Source organism: Primulina tabacum, chromosome 5 (assembly GCF_025594145.1).
Source record: "Primulina tabacum isolate GXHZ01 chromosome 5, ASM2559414v2, whole genome shotgun sequence".
NCBI classification, from domain to species: Eukaryota; Viridiplantae; Streptophyta; class Magnoliopsida; order Lamiales; family Gesneriaceae; genus Primulina; species Primulina tabacum.
The window spans coordinates 5442355-5459517 of NC_134554.1; the positions used below are offsets into that span (position 1 = coordinate 5442355).

Here is a 17163-nt window from a genome sequence, read left to right on the forward strand (position 1 = left end):
CATGTTGGCACCAATGCTTTATATATCAAACAATCTTTGAGTCAACACAACTAAACCACTTTAAATCATATTCGACTCACGGAGAAAGCTGTTGTAGATTCAATGACATCTTTTGCTATTTCTCACCAAAATTTCTTTGTTTTGGGAGAGTGAAAATTTTCCTCATTGACTTGTAAACCTTGTAACTAATGTATTTCTTAATCTCAATAATATTACAATTTTTTCAGTAAAAAAAACCAATAGTCAATAGTATTTTATATATCATAAGATGGATGCAATAATTCACAGATTCGTCGTATGTAAAAATACGTGTTATGCCTCGTTCATAGTATATAATTATGGAATGATATATTATGTTGGGTTCACATGAGATCCTCCATGAGTTAAAAAGAGGTAAATTAAGATTATAAATAGACTACATCAATTGCATCAATAATAAGTTTATTGTGAGACAGTTTCACATATCTTAAGATTAACTTTGGTCATATTTACAGTAATATTTTTTATATAAAAATAATATCTTTTCATGAATGACACAAATAAAAAATCTATCTCACAAAATTAATTCGTAAAACTTTCTCGCAAAAATTTTGCTCGTCATCGAATACATAAATTGAACCACGTTTCTACTAGATTTTCTCTTTTATTTATCCACACAATTTTTTTTTATAGAAATAAGAATAAAAAAATTATGTCGCAAAGCAAATTGTTTGTTACAGTTAATTGCCAAAAATCCAGCTAGAACCAAGAGGAATATACTTTGCAAGATAATCTAATCCCTCCGATTCCAAATCCACGAGCCCCCGATTTGAGCAGAAGTGCAATGATTTGAATTCATTGTACGCACGATTTCGAAAACCCTTTTGGATCACGAGATCCTGTGGCTGCAACATCTCTTGTTTCTCGTAAAGTTTCGTTTTCTTTTTGTTGGGAGGGGGATAATGCGATAGCAGGGCGATAGATGAGAATTGAATTCCAGATTGTTGTTGTGAAAGAGTTATTTTCGCAAAATATCGGTTTGGGTCGGTCATGTATACGGCTAATTTGATTGGGTTCAGCTTGGCTGTTGGGTCGAGTGCCTTTATTGGATCCAGCTTCATCATAAAAAAGAAGGGTTTACAGCGGGCCGGTGCCTCTGGATCTCGTGCTGGTAAATGTTTTATTTCCTTTTCTTTTTTGTTATTTTTGAGTTTGTTTTAAACCTTTTTGGCGTAATTGATTTTTTTTTTTTTTTTTTTGCTTTCACATAGTTCGATTTTTGATCTTAAACGCGAGCTGTTACTTATGATCATGTTATTGATGTATATATTGGATTCTGGAGTGCCTGCAATTCTGAAGTTCTTTATTGATTGAATTTGGTCACACCATGTTAGTTCTATCAATTCTACATTGTCCGGACTGTTGTAGTTTTTGAACAATGTAACTCAAATTTGTTAATTTTGACGTGGTTTTTGCAGAATGGAATTTTTAGTTGGTATATTTATGTAAGATATGTGTCAATTTATTTATAAATGGAGTGCAAATAACTAAAAATGGTGGGTAAATATCAACTCTCATACATTATAAGGGCGACTAATGATAAATAAAAAAGGAAAAATTGCGTCTTTTATTTTATCTGTTGGTTGAAAAAATATGGTAATAAACGAGATTAAGCTGAGGTGTATCAAAAGGGCATGTGGTTGAAGTTGGTACATTTATCACTTTTCTAGATCTTTTGAATACCGTGCACAAAATAATCGAGAAATATAAGCTTTTCCAGTTGGTATGAGAAACAAGGTTGAGTATGACATCAGATGATGCTCTCTGAAGCCATGTAAAGGAAAACAAATTGGAACACGGGCTAATTAGCTCCAGTCATGTGTTTATAATTGTGGTTTGTTCGCAATGTGTTATTCTGGCAGAATTTTGGAAATAATTTAAAACCCTCTTTTGGGAAGAGGAGTAGTTTTTACTGGACCTAGATACTGGTCAATTTAGTCCTGGTTGATGAACTGCAGTCATTATTTTGATGTTTTCTTAATAACACTCAATTTGCTGAATGAAGGTTCAGGAGGGTATAAATATTTGCTGGAACCTCTTTGGTGGATTGGCATGGCCACTAGTAAGTCTTGCTTTTAAAGTGAACATCTGACCACATATTCGAACTTGAGTGTCTTTTAAATTTTCAGTGATCATTGGGGAATTTGCCAATTTTGTGGCTTATATGTATGCACCTGCTGTCCTTGTCACACCACTTGGAGCATTAAGTATAATTGTCAGGTAATTGTGCGTAGAATTGTTATTTCTAGTCCAATTTTCTCCCTCCCCCGAAAAAGCACCTTGTGATCTATCAACCACACAGTTGATCGTTATCCTCTTTAACTAATGACAAGCTTTACATGGGCTAATCCACTGTTTTATTCAATTGTAGTGCTATTTTAGCTCACTTCTTATTGAAAGAGAAATTGCGGAAGCTTGGAATACTGGGATGTATTTTATGTGTAGTGGGTTCTACAATCATTGTGCTTCATGCACCAGCTGAACATAGTATTAGCTCAGTGGAAGAAATCTGGGAACTAGCTATACAGCCAGGTGAGCACTGTTTTTTGATACGTTTAAGAGTTTTTTTTTTCAACTGCGGGGAAAAGTGAATTGTTTCTTTCATGTTCTAAATTTATATTCTCTTTCGTTTGCCCAGCTTTTCTTGTGTACATTGCTTCAGCAGTAGCTGTGGTTTTGGTACTTGTGTTGCATTGTGAACCTCGCTGTGGGCAGACAAACGTAATGGTCTACATTGGTGTTTGTTCAATAATTGGATCCTTAACAGTAAGTACTTGACCTTTCTTAATGCTATGCCTGAGCAGTTTATGTCCTTATTCTTTGTAGAAAAGGTTTTGTTGATTGTTTCTGACAGAAGAAAACACACTAGTCTAATTCTATAATCATGTTACTCAATGTTCATTCTGTTGCCTCACTATTTAGACCCCCTTGAAATAATCATTATCAGGGCATTGTGCTAGTATTAGGTTGAATGTCTAACAAAAAATCTTATATTGAGCTTGGTGACGTATTTCTTGGGGTATGTTTCATTGAGACCTCCTAAGGTTTGATCTAATTTTACTAAACACCACAAAATCAAGAGTTTGAATACTTGCAGCGACAATATTGCTGAGATTCGGTTTAACTTCAAAGATACTACCTTGAGTTTGGTTAACTTCACCATTTTCACCTCATGTTCTAAGTGGCTCAACATAATGATGAGAGCTATGAGTTGTTGATATTTACCCCGTTGTTCCCAGAGCTACAGGTTTCTGTATGGTGCTAGATATAAAATAAAATATGAAAGAAATGATTTTTTTCTGATAGTTAAATAATTCTTTTTGCTTCATGGATGAATGAAAATTTGTGGCTTCATTGTAGGTAATGAGCATTAAAGCAATTGGTATTGCTATAAAACTCACATTGGAGGGCTCTAGTCAGGTAGCGCGCTTCAAATCCTGGGTATTTGCCATGGTTGCAGCGACTTGTATAATCACTCAATTGAACTACTTAAACAAGGTTGCACTCGTTTGCCTTTTTTTTTAGTTTATTACTGCTTTTAGTGACTATTTATTCCACTCTTCGACAATGTAAAGTAAATCCATTGATAATTTTTGCATCAATGCACCCATCGTTTTACGTCTGTTCTTCAAATTCCAGTTTAACTTTGAGGTTTGGTGCTCCGTACCGTTCATTAGGACTTTCTTGAACAATGCTTGTATTGTGATATGCATAGCTCATTCCCTTCACTGTACTTGTTTCTTTCCTAGGCATTGGACACATTCAACACTGCTGTAGTATCTCCAATTTATTATGCCATGTTCACATCGCTTACGATATTCGCCAGTGCTATAATGTTCAAGGTAATAAAATATTGCATATTCGGATGTTGGTGCTGTGTTTGATCTTTCTGTTACACTTTCTTATTTATTTTCTTCTACTTTAGGACTGGTCTGGTCAGAGCATTAGCAACATTGTTTCAGTTCTATGTGGATTTATTACTGTTCTTTCTGGCACAATGGTTTTGCACAGTACTAGAGATCCTGAAAAACTTCCATCTACGGGTATAGTCTCCACCTCTTATATTAAACAGGATAAGTTAGATTTAACCATAAATATTTTTTGAATTTCAAGCTAAAATTTTGTAATCATCATTGGATTCTGCCAAGTGATGGTGTCTTGATATATCTGCCTGTCGATACTTCCCAGATTATTATACAGCACTTTCTCCTCAAATATCATGGCTTGTCCATGCAAATGGTGAGATATGGAAGCAGAAAGACAATGATGAATTGCATCCCGAATTTGTGGCATTTATTCAGCAAGACCATTTTAAGTAGATCAACAGGAACTTTGATCATGAATTTTCAAGCTCATCTCCCCCAGGACTTTTTCTTATTTCTTAAATTGTGTTCCAAGTTCTTCTGGTAGGAGCATTAAGGGAGACTTAAGTGTGGAGTTCCAATAAGTTCATCGAAGTCATCAATCGAGGGGTAAATTTCTGTAGGCTTGTTATATCGAACTGTATTGTAGCTCTTTTTCCATTTTTCCACAGTTTCTTTGATTTGGCTTGGTAAATGATAGCTAGCTGTGCAGTAGTCATTCTTACATAATGTTTTGAACGCCAACATTGGTGTATATTTTTTTGTACTAACTGCGGCTCTGGACATGACTAAAACATATACCTTTTCGCATAGAGATGTATTGAAGTATATCTTCCTACTTGTCTAATGTGTTCTCTCTCTTTGACTTTCTTTTCCATGAAGAGAACTAGAGAAGTATCATATCACGGCCCAAAACAAAAACAGAACTTGCCACGAGATGAAACTAAGCCATCCTTTTGGGGTTGGTGCACTATTTGTTGATAAAAATTGAAATGACGAACTAGTTTGTCGCATTTTGGAAGTTGAAAAAGCACAATCATGGGAGAGATTATTTAGTGGTAATGAGTGCTGTTACTGATAAGATTAATCACAGGCAGCTCTGAGTGAACTTAAATTCCTGAGTGAGTGGTTGAACATAAGTTGGATTTATTGACACAGAAGTTTGAGAACAAATTCACATGGTATTTTCCATCTTTAGATGAATTGGGATTCGCCTTTCGGGGAAAAAACAGGTAACGTAGATTTTTTTGGTCCAAAGCAATAGCAAAACATAATGAATGTATGAGATTGTAAGGTAAAGTATAAGCATACATGATTCAAATGGTTCGTAACTCATTCGAAGTAACCAAGGAGATTAGCTCATAAAAAACAAAACAAACTGCCTTGAATATATTGAAAAATTAACATAAATCCTGAAATGCATAAAATCAGAAAGAGTTGACGTTCTCTCCTCCAAAACATGTGAGTGAAACCAAAGCAGAAACGTGAAGTATTGATTCAACAGACCCACGGCACGCCATTTCGACAATATCCATTTTTGAGGTAGTTTTGTTCTTGTTGGAGTAATAGAACATGCAAAAATCACTCATATCATCGATATATCCCCATTTCTGAATGCTTTGATTGGGAGTACAAGCTCATAGCACTCACCTTCAAGATTCGGTAGCTTGCTGATTACAAAATCTCTACTCCAAGATTTCCCAACACCATAATCCTTCATTATCCAGATATTTTCACACACACCCCTGCCTGATCGAGTTCAGACTCGTGAAATATCCGGACCACCTTGTGTTGGCAACTGATCGTGCTTACCCCGAACCCATATGTGACCATACTAGGAAACTGAACACAACTTTCAAGCGTTGGAAGTGAGATGTACTCGCGTGTGATTGGATTGCAGATGTAAAGATTGTCAATATGACCAACATGGCGCAAGCAAAGGAAACCATCAACGGAACCTGATATCGTGTGACACTTGATTTCCATGAGATCAAATCTTCTGACTGGAGTGTAGTTAAGCTGGTGGCATTAGACCACGAGTTCATCTTCGAATCTGAAGATCTTGATCAAGTATGATGTTGATCGACAAGGAGGCCAGCAGACGATTTAGAAAGATGGAGCTTGGAGAATTCGGGAGACTCGAATAACTCGAGCCATGCATGGCAAACGCAATTGAGGCGCGCGATGAGAAGGATTGGAATTCTTGTAAGAATATTAGAGATGATTTCTAATTGTAGCTTTGTCAATTGTGAAGATTGCCTAATCATTGCTTTGGTGACTGCTTGAAGGTGCTGTCACCGTGACTTATATAAATATAACCTCCCTCCTTCAATATTTGGATTTTTTTTCCCAATTTTCTAAAACGTTTATTTCTATCGTTACGAGAGAACACGTTACAAAAAATTAAATTATATAAAGAAAAATCACACCAATATATGAAAATGAAAATTTATTTGAAGTACATTAAATTTATTAATATACATGCATAAATCTCGTGTCAAAATTTGCTAGTAAATGACTTGTCGGATATGGCATGAAAGATTCTTGTAAAGCTTCGTCGAGACTTTTGGTCCAAGATGGGTGATGCGATCCAGGTAAAAAAAATGAACCGAGTCGGATGCTCTATCGGATCTGTTATCGATCTATAGAGAATAAGAGCAAGATGTATGAATCAAAAGCTTCTCTCCTCGAACAGCTGGGAAGATCTGCAACTACAAAGGTAACCACGTGAATGGGCGCCGGAGGGGTATCCGGCGTGGTCACTCCGATGCTTAAGTCAGTGAATGATTTAAACCAGGAACCAATATAACCAGACGATGGTTGTGAGATTGGTGTGAAATGAGAAATTAATATGTGTATTCAATATCTGAATAGAGAATAAATGCAAAGAGAAAACCTGACATTTATAGTAATGTCAAATCTCCATATTAGTCACATCCAGCCTACCTGATTTTGTCAACCACTTGGATTGGTGTCAGAGATAGGTCGATAGCCCACACCCTACTTCGTCGGTATAATTAAATGCGGCACTTATATCGAAGTGGCCTGGGAAGAAAACCTCACGAGAATTTGCATGATAGCCCGGGGAGAAGACGCCCGGGACGTTTGTTGGCCCGAGCTTTCTGGTGAACCTCTTCCGTGGACCTTCCCTGTCCTGAGCTATTCCTGCAGTGTCCCTGGTCCTCCGGGATCCAGGCTCCTTTTCAAATATTTCCATTGCCTCGGGTCATCCATGACCCAGGAATGAGGAATATACCATATCCCTGACCCGGGCATTATCCATGACCCGGGTCATCCCGGGACATCAATGGAGCTCATATTGTTTGAGAAAATTTCAGAGTATTATTATATCTAATTTAGAAAATTTATCTAAAATTTCAAGAATCTCCAGTTCAAAATCTTTAAATAGTTATTAAGCATCGGGCATGCGTAATGTGCGTGTTAACAAATATTTAATTAATCAGTCAAAAAAATGTGTCCACCAATTAAGAATTCGAAAGACAGTTCTCTCAAACAGTTTTTGGATTAATTTTATTATCTCGTAAGCGAGTTAAAAAAATAAGATATATGTGAAATAAATTGTAAAGTAATTTAAAATAAAGGTTATTTTTGTAACGAGGAAGTGGTCATACCTTGAACTACTCAACATTTCATAGATAAGACAAAGTAGGAGATGAGAAATAGCAAAAATCATACCTTGAACTACTTAACATTTCATAGATACGATCGAGGGAAATTAATTGAAGTTACACAAGAAGACAAGAAATATTAAATTTGTGAGAGATTGTAGATGCTGAAAGGGTAGACCTCAGCTTTAAATTTGGATTCAAAGGCTTTATTTGCAATCACAACATTGACAGCTTCTGTTGGATGCAAGCCATCAAAAAACACATATTCACTCCTATTTTCACAGATGGATCCTCCTCTTTTGCACAGAACCCCATTCCCACCTTCACTTATCTTGCTTACTTCACAGCAAGCATTTTTTGCATCCACAAAACCTGCATGAACAACAAACATCAATAAACAAACGCATGCATGTGTTATCAGATGTATAATGTATTACTACCTCTTGAAATAGGATGTCTTATGATATCCATGATAACTTTGTATGAATTGACAAAAACAAGGTTAGAACCAGGCATTTGTGGCCTCATGGCATTGACCAAGTTCCTCAACTTGGCATTGAACATGTGAGCCGCTCGATTCAATGTCCTAATGCAGCCCTCTTGTGTCGGAACCCTGGCTTTAGCCATTGGACTACAACCATTGGGATTTATTGCCATCAACACGAACTTGCTAGCACCCAAATTGTACAACCTCTGCATGTCATTTGAAAGTGAGGTTATTACCTTAATAAAATAAGTACTTTAATTTATCATGCATGGTTTTCTTTAATGTTTAAAATATCAAAATTGAAAATCCAACCGATCCAAGAACCGTGAACCATTTTCTTAGAGGCGCAAGGCGGGGACTACTCAATTCATCCCTTATCAGAATTCCGAAGTCCACCTCCGTTCGCCTTGACTAGTGGTCCAAGGGTTCAAACTATCTCATGAATCCCCTCAAATTCGACAGAAAAAAAGAGTATGTACCATGAGATGGTGGGTGAGGGCAGTGATCAAATTGGCAGTGAAAGCTTCGATGCTGGTGTTGCTGTTGGATAAGCCCACTGAAGTAATTGAGCGAGTAATCATTTCCACCAGTTCCAACCAAAAACAAGAACTGAGGAAGGATTTCTTTGCTTTTGTTCTCCAATTGAATCTCCAATTCTGGCAGTGTGTACTCCTCGAAGTTTCTTATTTGTTGATTCAAACTGATCACATTTCCCTGTGTGGTATTGGGTACAAAAATATTTACCTGATTCTTATCTGTCATAAATTATTGCTGCAAACCCTCAAACTAATTAGATATTAAACCATATGGAAACAGTGCATGTGGAAATTATTCCATTGATATATACATTTGATGTAACCCAACTTCTTAAATTAAATTTGCCGAGTGGTGATCGACAAGTGGGCAGTAGCATCCCACAGCTTTTACATGATCACAATAAATTCAACCGATCGCAAAGGAACTCAAGAAGTCAAACCTAAGCAGTAAATAGCGACCGCTCTGATTCAGCAAATTAAGTTCGGGGAAGCATCAAATTTTTTAAAAAACTAAATTAATGTCCCATTGGCTTTTAGAAACCGAAGTGACTAATCTTGTGGAGCCATGGAAAATAAAAGAAAGTCATAGAAATTAAATTTTGCTTGATTCAGTTGTTATATGTTAGTACACACATTACTTTTACCAAGGACTCAAAAGTAAAACTTTGCATGACAAAAGCATTAATAACATAGTTGAAAAGAAGTTCTTACAGCAAGTGCACCAGTGTCATCCAATATTCCAGAACCACCAGAAGCAAAGTTGACCCCATTTACAATCTTACTCCCATTAGTTGAAGGATCGGAGAATGGTGGGATGTAATCTGGAAGGTTAAGTTTTTGGCCAAGCAAGTCTATCACATTTTTTCCATTGGTAAATCTACCAGAAGGGCCAAGAGGGAAGTCTACTCCATAAGGAAAGTAATTAACTTTGGCTATGGAATTTGGAAGGAAATTGTTGTTCCCATTATCAACAAGAGAGCTTCCAAAAACAAACATCCCTTTGATTTTGGTGTTATCATTCTGTTGTATGGCTATGCATGGAAATATCAAAGGGAGGAGAAAGAAACAAAGAAGTGTGAAATTTCGAGGTCTTGTTTGGGACATTGAGCAAATGGAAGGGTGCTCTTCTTCTGTTTTGAAGAATTTAGGTTCGAAGACAAGTATACGTAAAGCTTGGGTGTTGGATTTTATACAGAGAGAGGAAAAAATTGGAAGAAAAAAATTCAACTGTTCTTTCTTTTGAGGAAAAAACGTATGAAATATTATGAGAGAGTTTTCTTGTTATTTGTTGTCCTGATGAATGACGGAAGTAATACTTTTTTTGTGCTCCAAATAAGCAATTGGTCAAATATTTGGGCGTATGACTAAGTCAAAGCTTCAATTTGGACTCGTGTTGACATTTGACTTGTTCTAAAAATAAATTAAAATATTTAAATTATATTGATACAATATAGATTATATTTTTCAACCTCGTTTAATGCTATTGCAGTGAGTAGTTTGGACAATTAATTACGAGGCAGTGAGTTGCAAATTCAGAGTGACGTGTGGCGTGAAGTGCTTCTCATGTTGTACGTACCATCCCCACCAGTAATTAGTGCGATCATTCGGGACAGATTTACATGTGTAAATCAAATAAATCGAGTTTCTAAATAAAATTAGATATATTCATATCAATTATTTTTATTAATTCATTTTTTTTACTACACGTAAATCTACCAAAATTTTCCATAAAAATGAACCAAACCGAAATAAAATATATTATTTGGGACAAAAACTTGTGTGAGACGGTCTCACGGATAATATTTTATAAGACATATATCTTATTTGGGTCATCCATGAAAAAATATTACTTTTTTATGCTAAGAATATTACTTTTTATTGGTTGACACATCTCACATAAAAGATTCGTGAGATCGTTTCACAAAAAACCTACTCTACTTATATTTGTCTTATTTTTTTCTGTTTTTTGACAAATATTTATTGTTTTTGTTGAAAATATGAAAAATATTTGTGTTGAAAATTATGATGTTGAATGTTGAAAATTAGGTAAAATTAAGTGTTGAATATTAAAAATTAGTGTGTGATGATGTATGTAATGATGAAATTGTTTTTGGATTGTTTTCCAAATAAATCCTATAAATAGGTCTCCATTTGTAAAGATTTGATACAATTGAGTAGAGAGAAAAATATTATAAAGTGTGTAGTTTGGTAAATGTTGAGAGTTTGAGATTTTTACTTTTTACCATAAATTTTTATTTTTTCACAACACGTTATCAGCACGAAGCTCTAAAAGTCCTCCATACTTTTCCAAGCTCCAAACAGAAGAAAAATGTAACAAAAGTAATAATATTTATTTTACTGTTATTTATTTATTGTATATATATTTAATATATAATATAATGTTATTATTAGAAATAATAAAAATAAAATTTTCAAAAACTTGTTATAAATCCTGGGAGGATGTTAAGACGACATCCCACACTCCCGGTAAGGGATACGACAAGTATAAAAGCCTATAAGGTTTTTAAACAAAATAACTTATGACACTTCATTATAATAATGTGATATGATATACATAATTATGACTAATATTATATACACCATATTATTACCATAAAATTATACAAATACATACATTTATTTTTTTGTACACCAACGGTCATAAACGGTAACAAAACGGCTAGTTTTTGCCCTATAAATATGATCTCACAAACTCTTTCAATCACTCCAACTTTCTCCTATTCTCTAAAAATTATTCTTCATCAAATTTTTTGAAAAAAAAAAGAAGATGACTTTCTCATGGTTATTTTTAATTATTTTGGTTATCATACTCACGAGCCTTTTATTTATCGGAGAATATCCTTCTCGTGTGTTTTCTTTATTTTTACAAATGCTTGTACTTGTTGTTTATCTATTACTTTGTATTGCAATATTCATTAACTAATAAAATACATCGTAATTTTTTAGTACCACCATGTCAAATTTGACAAAGCTCGAATTTGTTGCGTTCGACATCACTAGGAAAAAATTATATGTCATGGACTCTCGATGTAGAAATGCATCTTGAGTCATTGGGTCTAAGCGAGACCATTAAAGAAAATGGTATATCTTCATCACAAGAAAAAGCAAAAGCTATAATATTTTTTCGTCGACATCTCGATGAAGGTTTAAATAATGAATATATCATCGAAAAAGATCACATGGCTCTGTGGAAATGATTGAAAGAAAGATTTGAACATATAAGAGAAGTTATACTTTCGACCGCCTGTGATGAATGAAATATGTTAAGATTCCAAGATTCTAAGAAAGTCAGTGATTATAATTCAGCGATGTATCGAATAATCTCGCAGCTAAAATTTTGGTGGACATGAGGTTACAGAATCAGAAATGCTTGAAAAAATATTTTTCACGTTTCACGCATCAAATATAACTTTACAACAACAATATAGAGTGCGTGGATTTGCGAGATATTCTGAACTCATCGTCTGTCTTCTTGTGGCGGAAAAGAACAATGAGCTATTAATGAGAAATCATCAGTCCCGACCCACTGGATCAACAGCATTTCCAGAAGTAAATGCTGTGAGTAAAAATGAATTTAAACCTGGAAACCAAAATCAAATCCAGATACAAGGTTTTGGTCGAGGTCGAGGTCGAGGTCGAGGTCGAGGTCGAGGTCGAGGTCGAGGTCGTGGTCATGGACGTGGACGTGGAATTGGTCGTGGTCGTGGTCGTGGTTTTGAAAATAATAGAGATAGTTATTTTTATAACTCATCTCAAAAGGGCGTCACGAACCATCCACAGAAAAGGCATCATGAGAACATGAGTGTTAATGAAAATCACTCGAAAAGATTTGAAAGTTCTTGTTTCAGATGCGGCACTCCAAGACATTGGTCTCGTATTTGTCGAGCCCCTGAGCACCTTTGCAAGCTCTATAAAGAATCGATAAAGGAGAAAGAAAAAGAGACCAACTTCACTGAACGAAGTGACCGTTTGAGTGATTCAACTCATTTTGATGCTGCTGATTTTATGAATGATTTCTCTGGAAATGATCAATATGTTGGTGGGATAGAAATGAACAATAATGATGCTACAGATTTTCTCAATGATTTCTCTGAAAATGAACAATATAATGGTAGAATATAAATGTACAATAATTTATTTTTCATGTATTCATATAATAATGTTTTATTGTACAATTATGATATGTGCTATATTTACATATGTATTATCAGTAATTTTATTTCATTGCATATTTTTTTTGAAGTTCAAATATGGAAAATGCTATGAGCAAAGCTGAAGTTTGCATACTCGATAGTGGTACAACGCACACTATCCTCCGAGATAAAATATATTTCTTGGAACTAAAACCAACAAAAACAACGGTGAATACAATATCAGGTCCTGTAGACTTGATTAAAGGATGTGGTAAAGCACAATTTTTGTTACCTAATTGTACAAAATTTTTGATCAATGATGCTTTATATTCACCACAATCGAAAAGGAAATTTGTTGAGTTTTAATGATATATATTCCCATCGTTATGATACTCAAACAATGAATGAAGGGAATGAGAAGTATATGTGTCTTATCACATATAAATCAGGAAAGAAATATGTGATTGAAAAACTACCAATGCTCCCTACTGGATTGCATTATACACATATAAGTCCCATTGAATCAAATATGGTAGTTGATAATTCTTCAATATTAACCAATTGGCATGATTGATTAGGACATCCTGGTTCAACAATGATGCGAATAATTATAGAAAATACACATTGTCATCCGCTGAAAGACCAAAAGATCTTTCAGAATAATAAGTTTCAATGTAAAGCATGCTCTCTTGGAAAACTTATTATAAGACCACCACCAGCCAAAATCCAAACTGAATCACCAATGTTTCTTGAACGTATTCAGGGTGATATTTGTGGACCAATCCATCCACCATGTGGACCATTCAGATACTTTATGGTATTGATTGATGCCTCCAGCAGATGGTCACATGTATGTTTATTGTCAACTCGAAATGTTGCATTTGCAAGATTACTTGCTCAAATAATAAAATTGAGGAATCAATTTCCGATTATACAACCAAGAAAATTAGACTTGATAATACTGGTGAATTTACTTCCCAGACTTTCAATTATTATTGTATGTCTATGGGAATCATTGCTGAGCATCATGTTGCTCATGTACATACACAGAATGGATTGGCTGAATCATTGATTAAACGTCTGCAAATGATTGCTAGACCAATGATTATGAAAACAAAGCTCCCTATTTCTATATGGGGACATGCAATTTTACATGCAGCTGCATTAATTCGTATCAGACCAAGTGCATATCATAAATACTCCCCATTGCAGCTTGCATTTGGTAAAGAACCAGACATTTCTCATCTGAGAATTTTTGGATGTATGGTGTATGTGCCTATTGCACCACCGCAACGAAAGAAAATGGGACCTCAAAGAAAGGTTGGAATTTATATCGGTTATGATAGTCCATCAATCATTCGATATCTTGAACCTCAGACAGGCGACGTGTTCACAGCACGTTTTGCTGATTGTCATTTTAATGAGGAAATCTTCCCAATGTTAGGGGGAGAACAGAAACATACCGAAAAAGAAATTACATGGTATGTATCATCATTGTTACATCCGGATCCAAGAACAAAATAATGTGAAAAAGATGTACAGCAAATTGTGCACTTGCAAAGAATAGCAAATCAAATACCAGATGAATTTGCAGACACAAAAGGAGTAACTAAATCATATATATATGCTGCAAATGCCCCTGCTCGAATTGAAATTCCGAAGAAACAAATTGAAGATACTCATGATGTCATTAAACGCCTGAAGCGTGGAAGGCCAGTCGGTTCCAAGGATAAAAATCCTCGAAAAAGAAAATTCATAGAGAAACACGATGATCACAAAATAAAGAATGATGTTCCTGAAGAAACACATGATGATCACAAAATAGAGAATGGTGTTCCTGAAGAAACACACGATGATGAAAATGTTCTGTCAGAACCACAAACTGATGAGAATCTTGAAATCTCTATCAATTATATTAATACTGGAAAAATATGGAACCGAAAAGATATAGAAGAAATTGATGATATATTTTCTTATAATGTGGCAATCGACATCATAAATAATAAAGATTATGAACCAAAATCTTTTGGTGAATGTAAAAATCGGCAGGATTGGATAAAATGGAAAGAAGTCATCCAGGTTGAATTGGATTCGCTAAATAAACGTAATAGTTTTTGGATCTATAGTCCTTACACCTGAAGGTGTAAAACCTGTTGGATACAAATAGGGTTTTTATTCGAAAGCGAAATGAGAAAAATGAAATAGTAAGATATAAAGCTCGACTTGTTGCGCAAGGTTTTTCTCAAAGGCCTGGAATTGATTATGAAGAAACGTATTCTCTCGTGATGGATGCAATTACGTTTCGGTATTTGATTAGCTTGGCGGTATCTGAAAATGTAGAAATGCGTCTTATAGATATTGTTACAGCTTACTTATATTGATCACTTGATAGTAATATATATATGAAAATCCCTGAAGGATTTAAGATGCCTGAAGCACAAAGTTCAAAACCCAGAGAATGTTATTCTGTGAAATTACAAAGATCATTATATGGGTTAAAGAAATCCGGTCGAATGTGGTATAATCGACTAAGTGATCACTTGATGAAAAAGAGATATGTAAATAATTCAATATGCCCTTGTGTTTTCATTAAGAAAACAACATCCGGATACGTAATTATTGCTGTATATGTTGATGATTTAAACATCATTGGAACGAATAAGGAAATTCAAGAAGTTGTGTCATACTTGAAGGAAGAATTTGAAATGAAGGATCTTGGAAAAACCAAGTATTGTTTGGGTTTACAAATTGAACAAAAAGAATGTGGAATATTTGTTCACCAGACAAATTATACAGAAAAGATCCTTAAACGTTTTAATATGGATAAATCAAATCCTTTAAGTACTCCAATGGTTGTTAGATCATTAAACATAGAAAAGGATCCATTCCGTCCATGTGAAGATGATGAAAATATTCTTGGTCCAGAAGTATCATATCTAAGTGTTATCGGTGTCATTATGTATCTTACAAATTGTACAAGGCCTGATATATCTTTTGCCGTAAATTTGTTGGCAAGATTTAGCACATATCCAACAAAGAGACACTGGAACGGAATTAAACATATATTCCGTTATGATAGGATCGGTTAGGGGGTAATCGTTGAGCTACAATAGCTCGGTTCTTGAAATATTGAACACCGATGAATTAAATCGAGTTTGGTGTTCAAACCAAGTGGAAAATACTCGAAATAATCTTTCGTAGAAACCGAATAAATATTTTGTAAACCATTTAAAATATATGCACGTTGAATGAGTTAAAATATTTAGTTGAAGCATTTTATCAAACACTTGGTATACAATATTTTGGTATTTGAAGAAGACATAAAATGCTTCAACAATGCATCTTTAAAACAGTGAAAATGATAAGTAAATGCAATAAACAAATAGACACGAATTTGTTTATGGATGTTCGGAGATTTCAAACACTCCTACGTCACCCCTTCTTCCCCTTGGGAATGATCTACTAGAAGACTTTGATTTATACAACTACTTGTACAAACCCATTCCGGAAGGGCAGCACCCAACTAGAACTCATAGCACTCAAGATTGTAGGCAGCACCTCACAATCAGCATATTGTTTAATGTCTCATATGCAAAGACTACATACACAAGTTTATTGTCTTTGTGCAAGATTCACTCAACTAATCTTTGAAGTTCAACTCTCTTGTATATGTGTGAGTGATTGTGTGTGAGGAATTTATTATTTACAGTGTATATATCAAATGTATCCTCACACAAGGGCTTGTGCTCTCAACTAGTTGATATCTTCATGCTAACTGTCCATGCTTTTAATCCACTTCAAAAGCTGTTGTTTGATCTTCAATATGTTGTATTTATAGGCTCCAACACTGATATATACGTTAGACACAAGAATATTACCGTTGGAAGTTTATGTACTGTTTCTGGAATTGCAACGGTCAAATTCGTCTTGCTGGACATTTTCTCTATTGGTCAACTCAACTGGTTCAGTTGGTCTGGTTCAGTTCAACTGGTTCAGTTGGTCTTCAGCTGGTCTGGTTCAGTTCAGCTGGTCTGGTTCAACTGGTCTTCAGCTGGTCTGGTTCAGTTTCAGTTGGTAAGCAGCTGGTTTAGTTCAGTTGGTTGGTCAGCTGGTCAGCAGTTGGTTCAGCTGATTTCAGTTTGTGCAGAACCAGTAACTTCATCGTCATTTATCAGCATCTTAAGCTTTGATTCAGACTTTGACTTCCGAAGATGATTTGTAGATCATCGTCTTATCTTTCCAACGCATACTTAATCGCTTCATTTCGATAACCGAGCTGAGAGATATGACCAAAATACCGCAGCTGCTCAAACTCAACTGATTGCTGTTTTCGTTTGATCAGTTCGGTAATTGAGCGATCAGTTAGACCATGATAACATCCGATTTTGCCCAACTAGCGTGAGATACGATTTGTTTCAAATTGGGTTTTCTAATCAGTCCAGTTGGCGGATTGTC

General features: G+C 35.0%; 1 protein-coding gene and 2 pseudogenes across 2 annotated transcripts; 1 reads left to right on the forward strand and 2 right to left on the reverse strand.

Annotated features, from left to right (window-relative positions):
- Nucleotides 1-695: 695 nt before the first annotated feature.
- Nucleotides 696-4742, forward strand: LOC142545841 (putative magnesium transporter NIPA6). 2 transcript variants are annotated; one of them, XM_075653244.1, is made up of 10 exons: nucleotides 696-1150; nucleotides 2045-2101; nucleotides 2169-2259; nucleotides 2411-2571; nucleotides 2678-2805; nucleotides 3400-3537; nucleotides 3789-3881; nucleotides 3965-4082; nucleotides 4228-4381; nucleotides 4431-4742. In XM_075653244.1, exons 1-9 carry the CDS (start codon nucleotides 1030-1032, stop codon nucleotides 4356-4358), a joined length of 1038 nt encoding a protein of 345 aa, XP_075509359.1. In that variant the 5' UTR covers nucleotides 696-1029; the 3' UTR covers nucleotides 4359-4381; nucleotides 4431-4742. The 2 variants fall into 2 exon arrangements, with proteins under 2 accessions (XP_075509359.1, XP_075509358.1); XM_075653243.1 differs by having other exon boundaries at nucleotides 4228-4742.
- A 125-nt stretch (nucleotides 4743-4867) lies between these two features.
- LOC142545842 (uncharacterized) lies at nucleotides 4868-6060 on the reverse strand (annotated as a pseudogene).
- Nucleotides 6061-7595: 1535 nt separating this feature from the next.
- On the reverse strand, nucleotides 7596-9825 carry LOC142545843 (GDSL esterase/lipase At1g29670-like; annotated as a pseudogene).
- Nucleotides 9826-17163: the final 7338 nt, after the last annotated feature.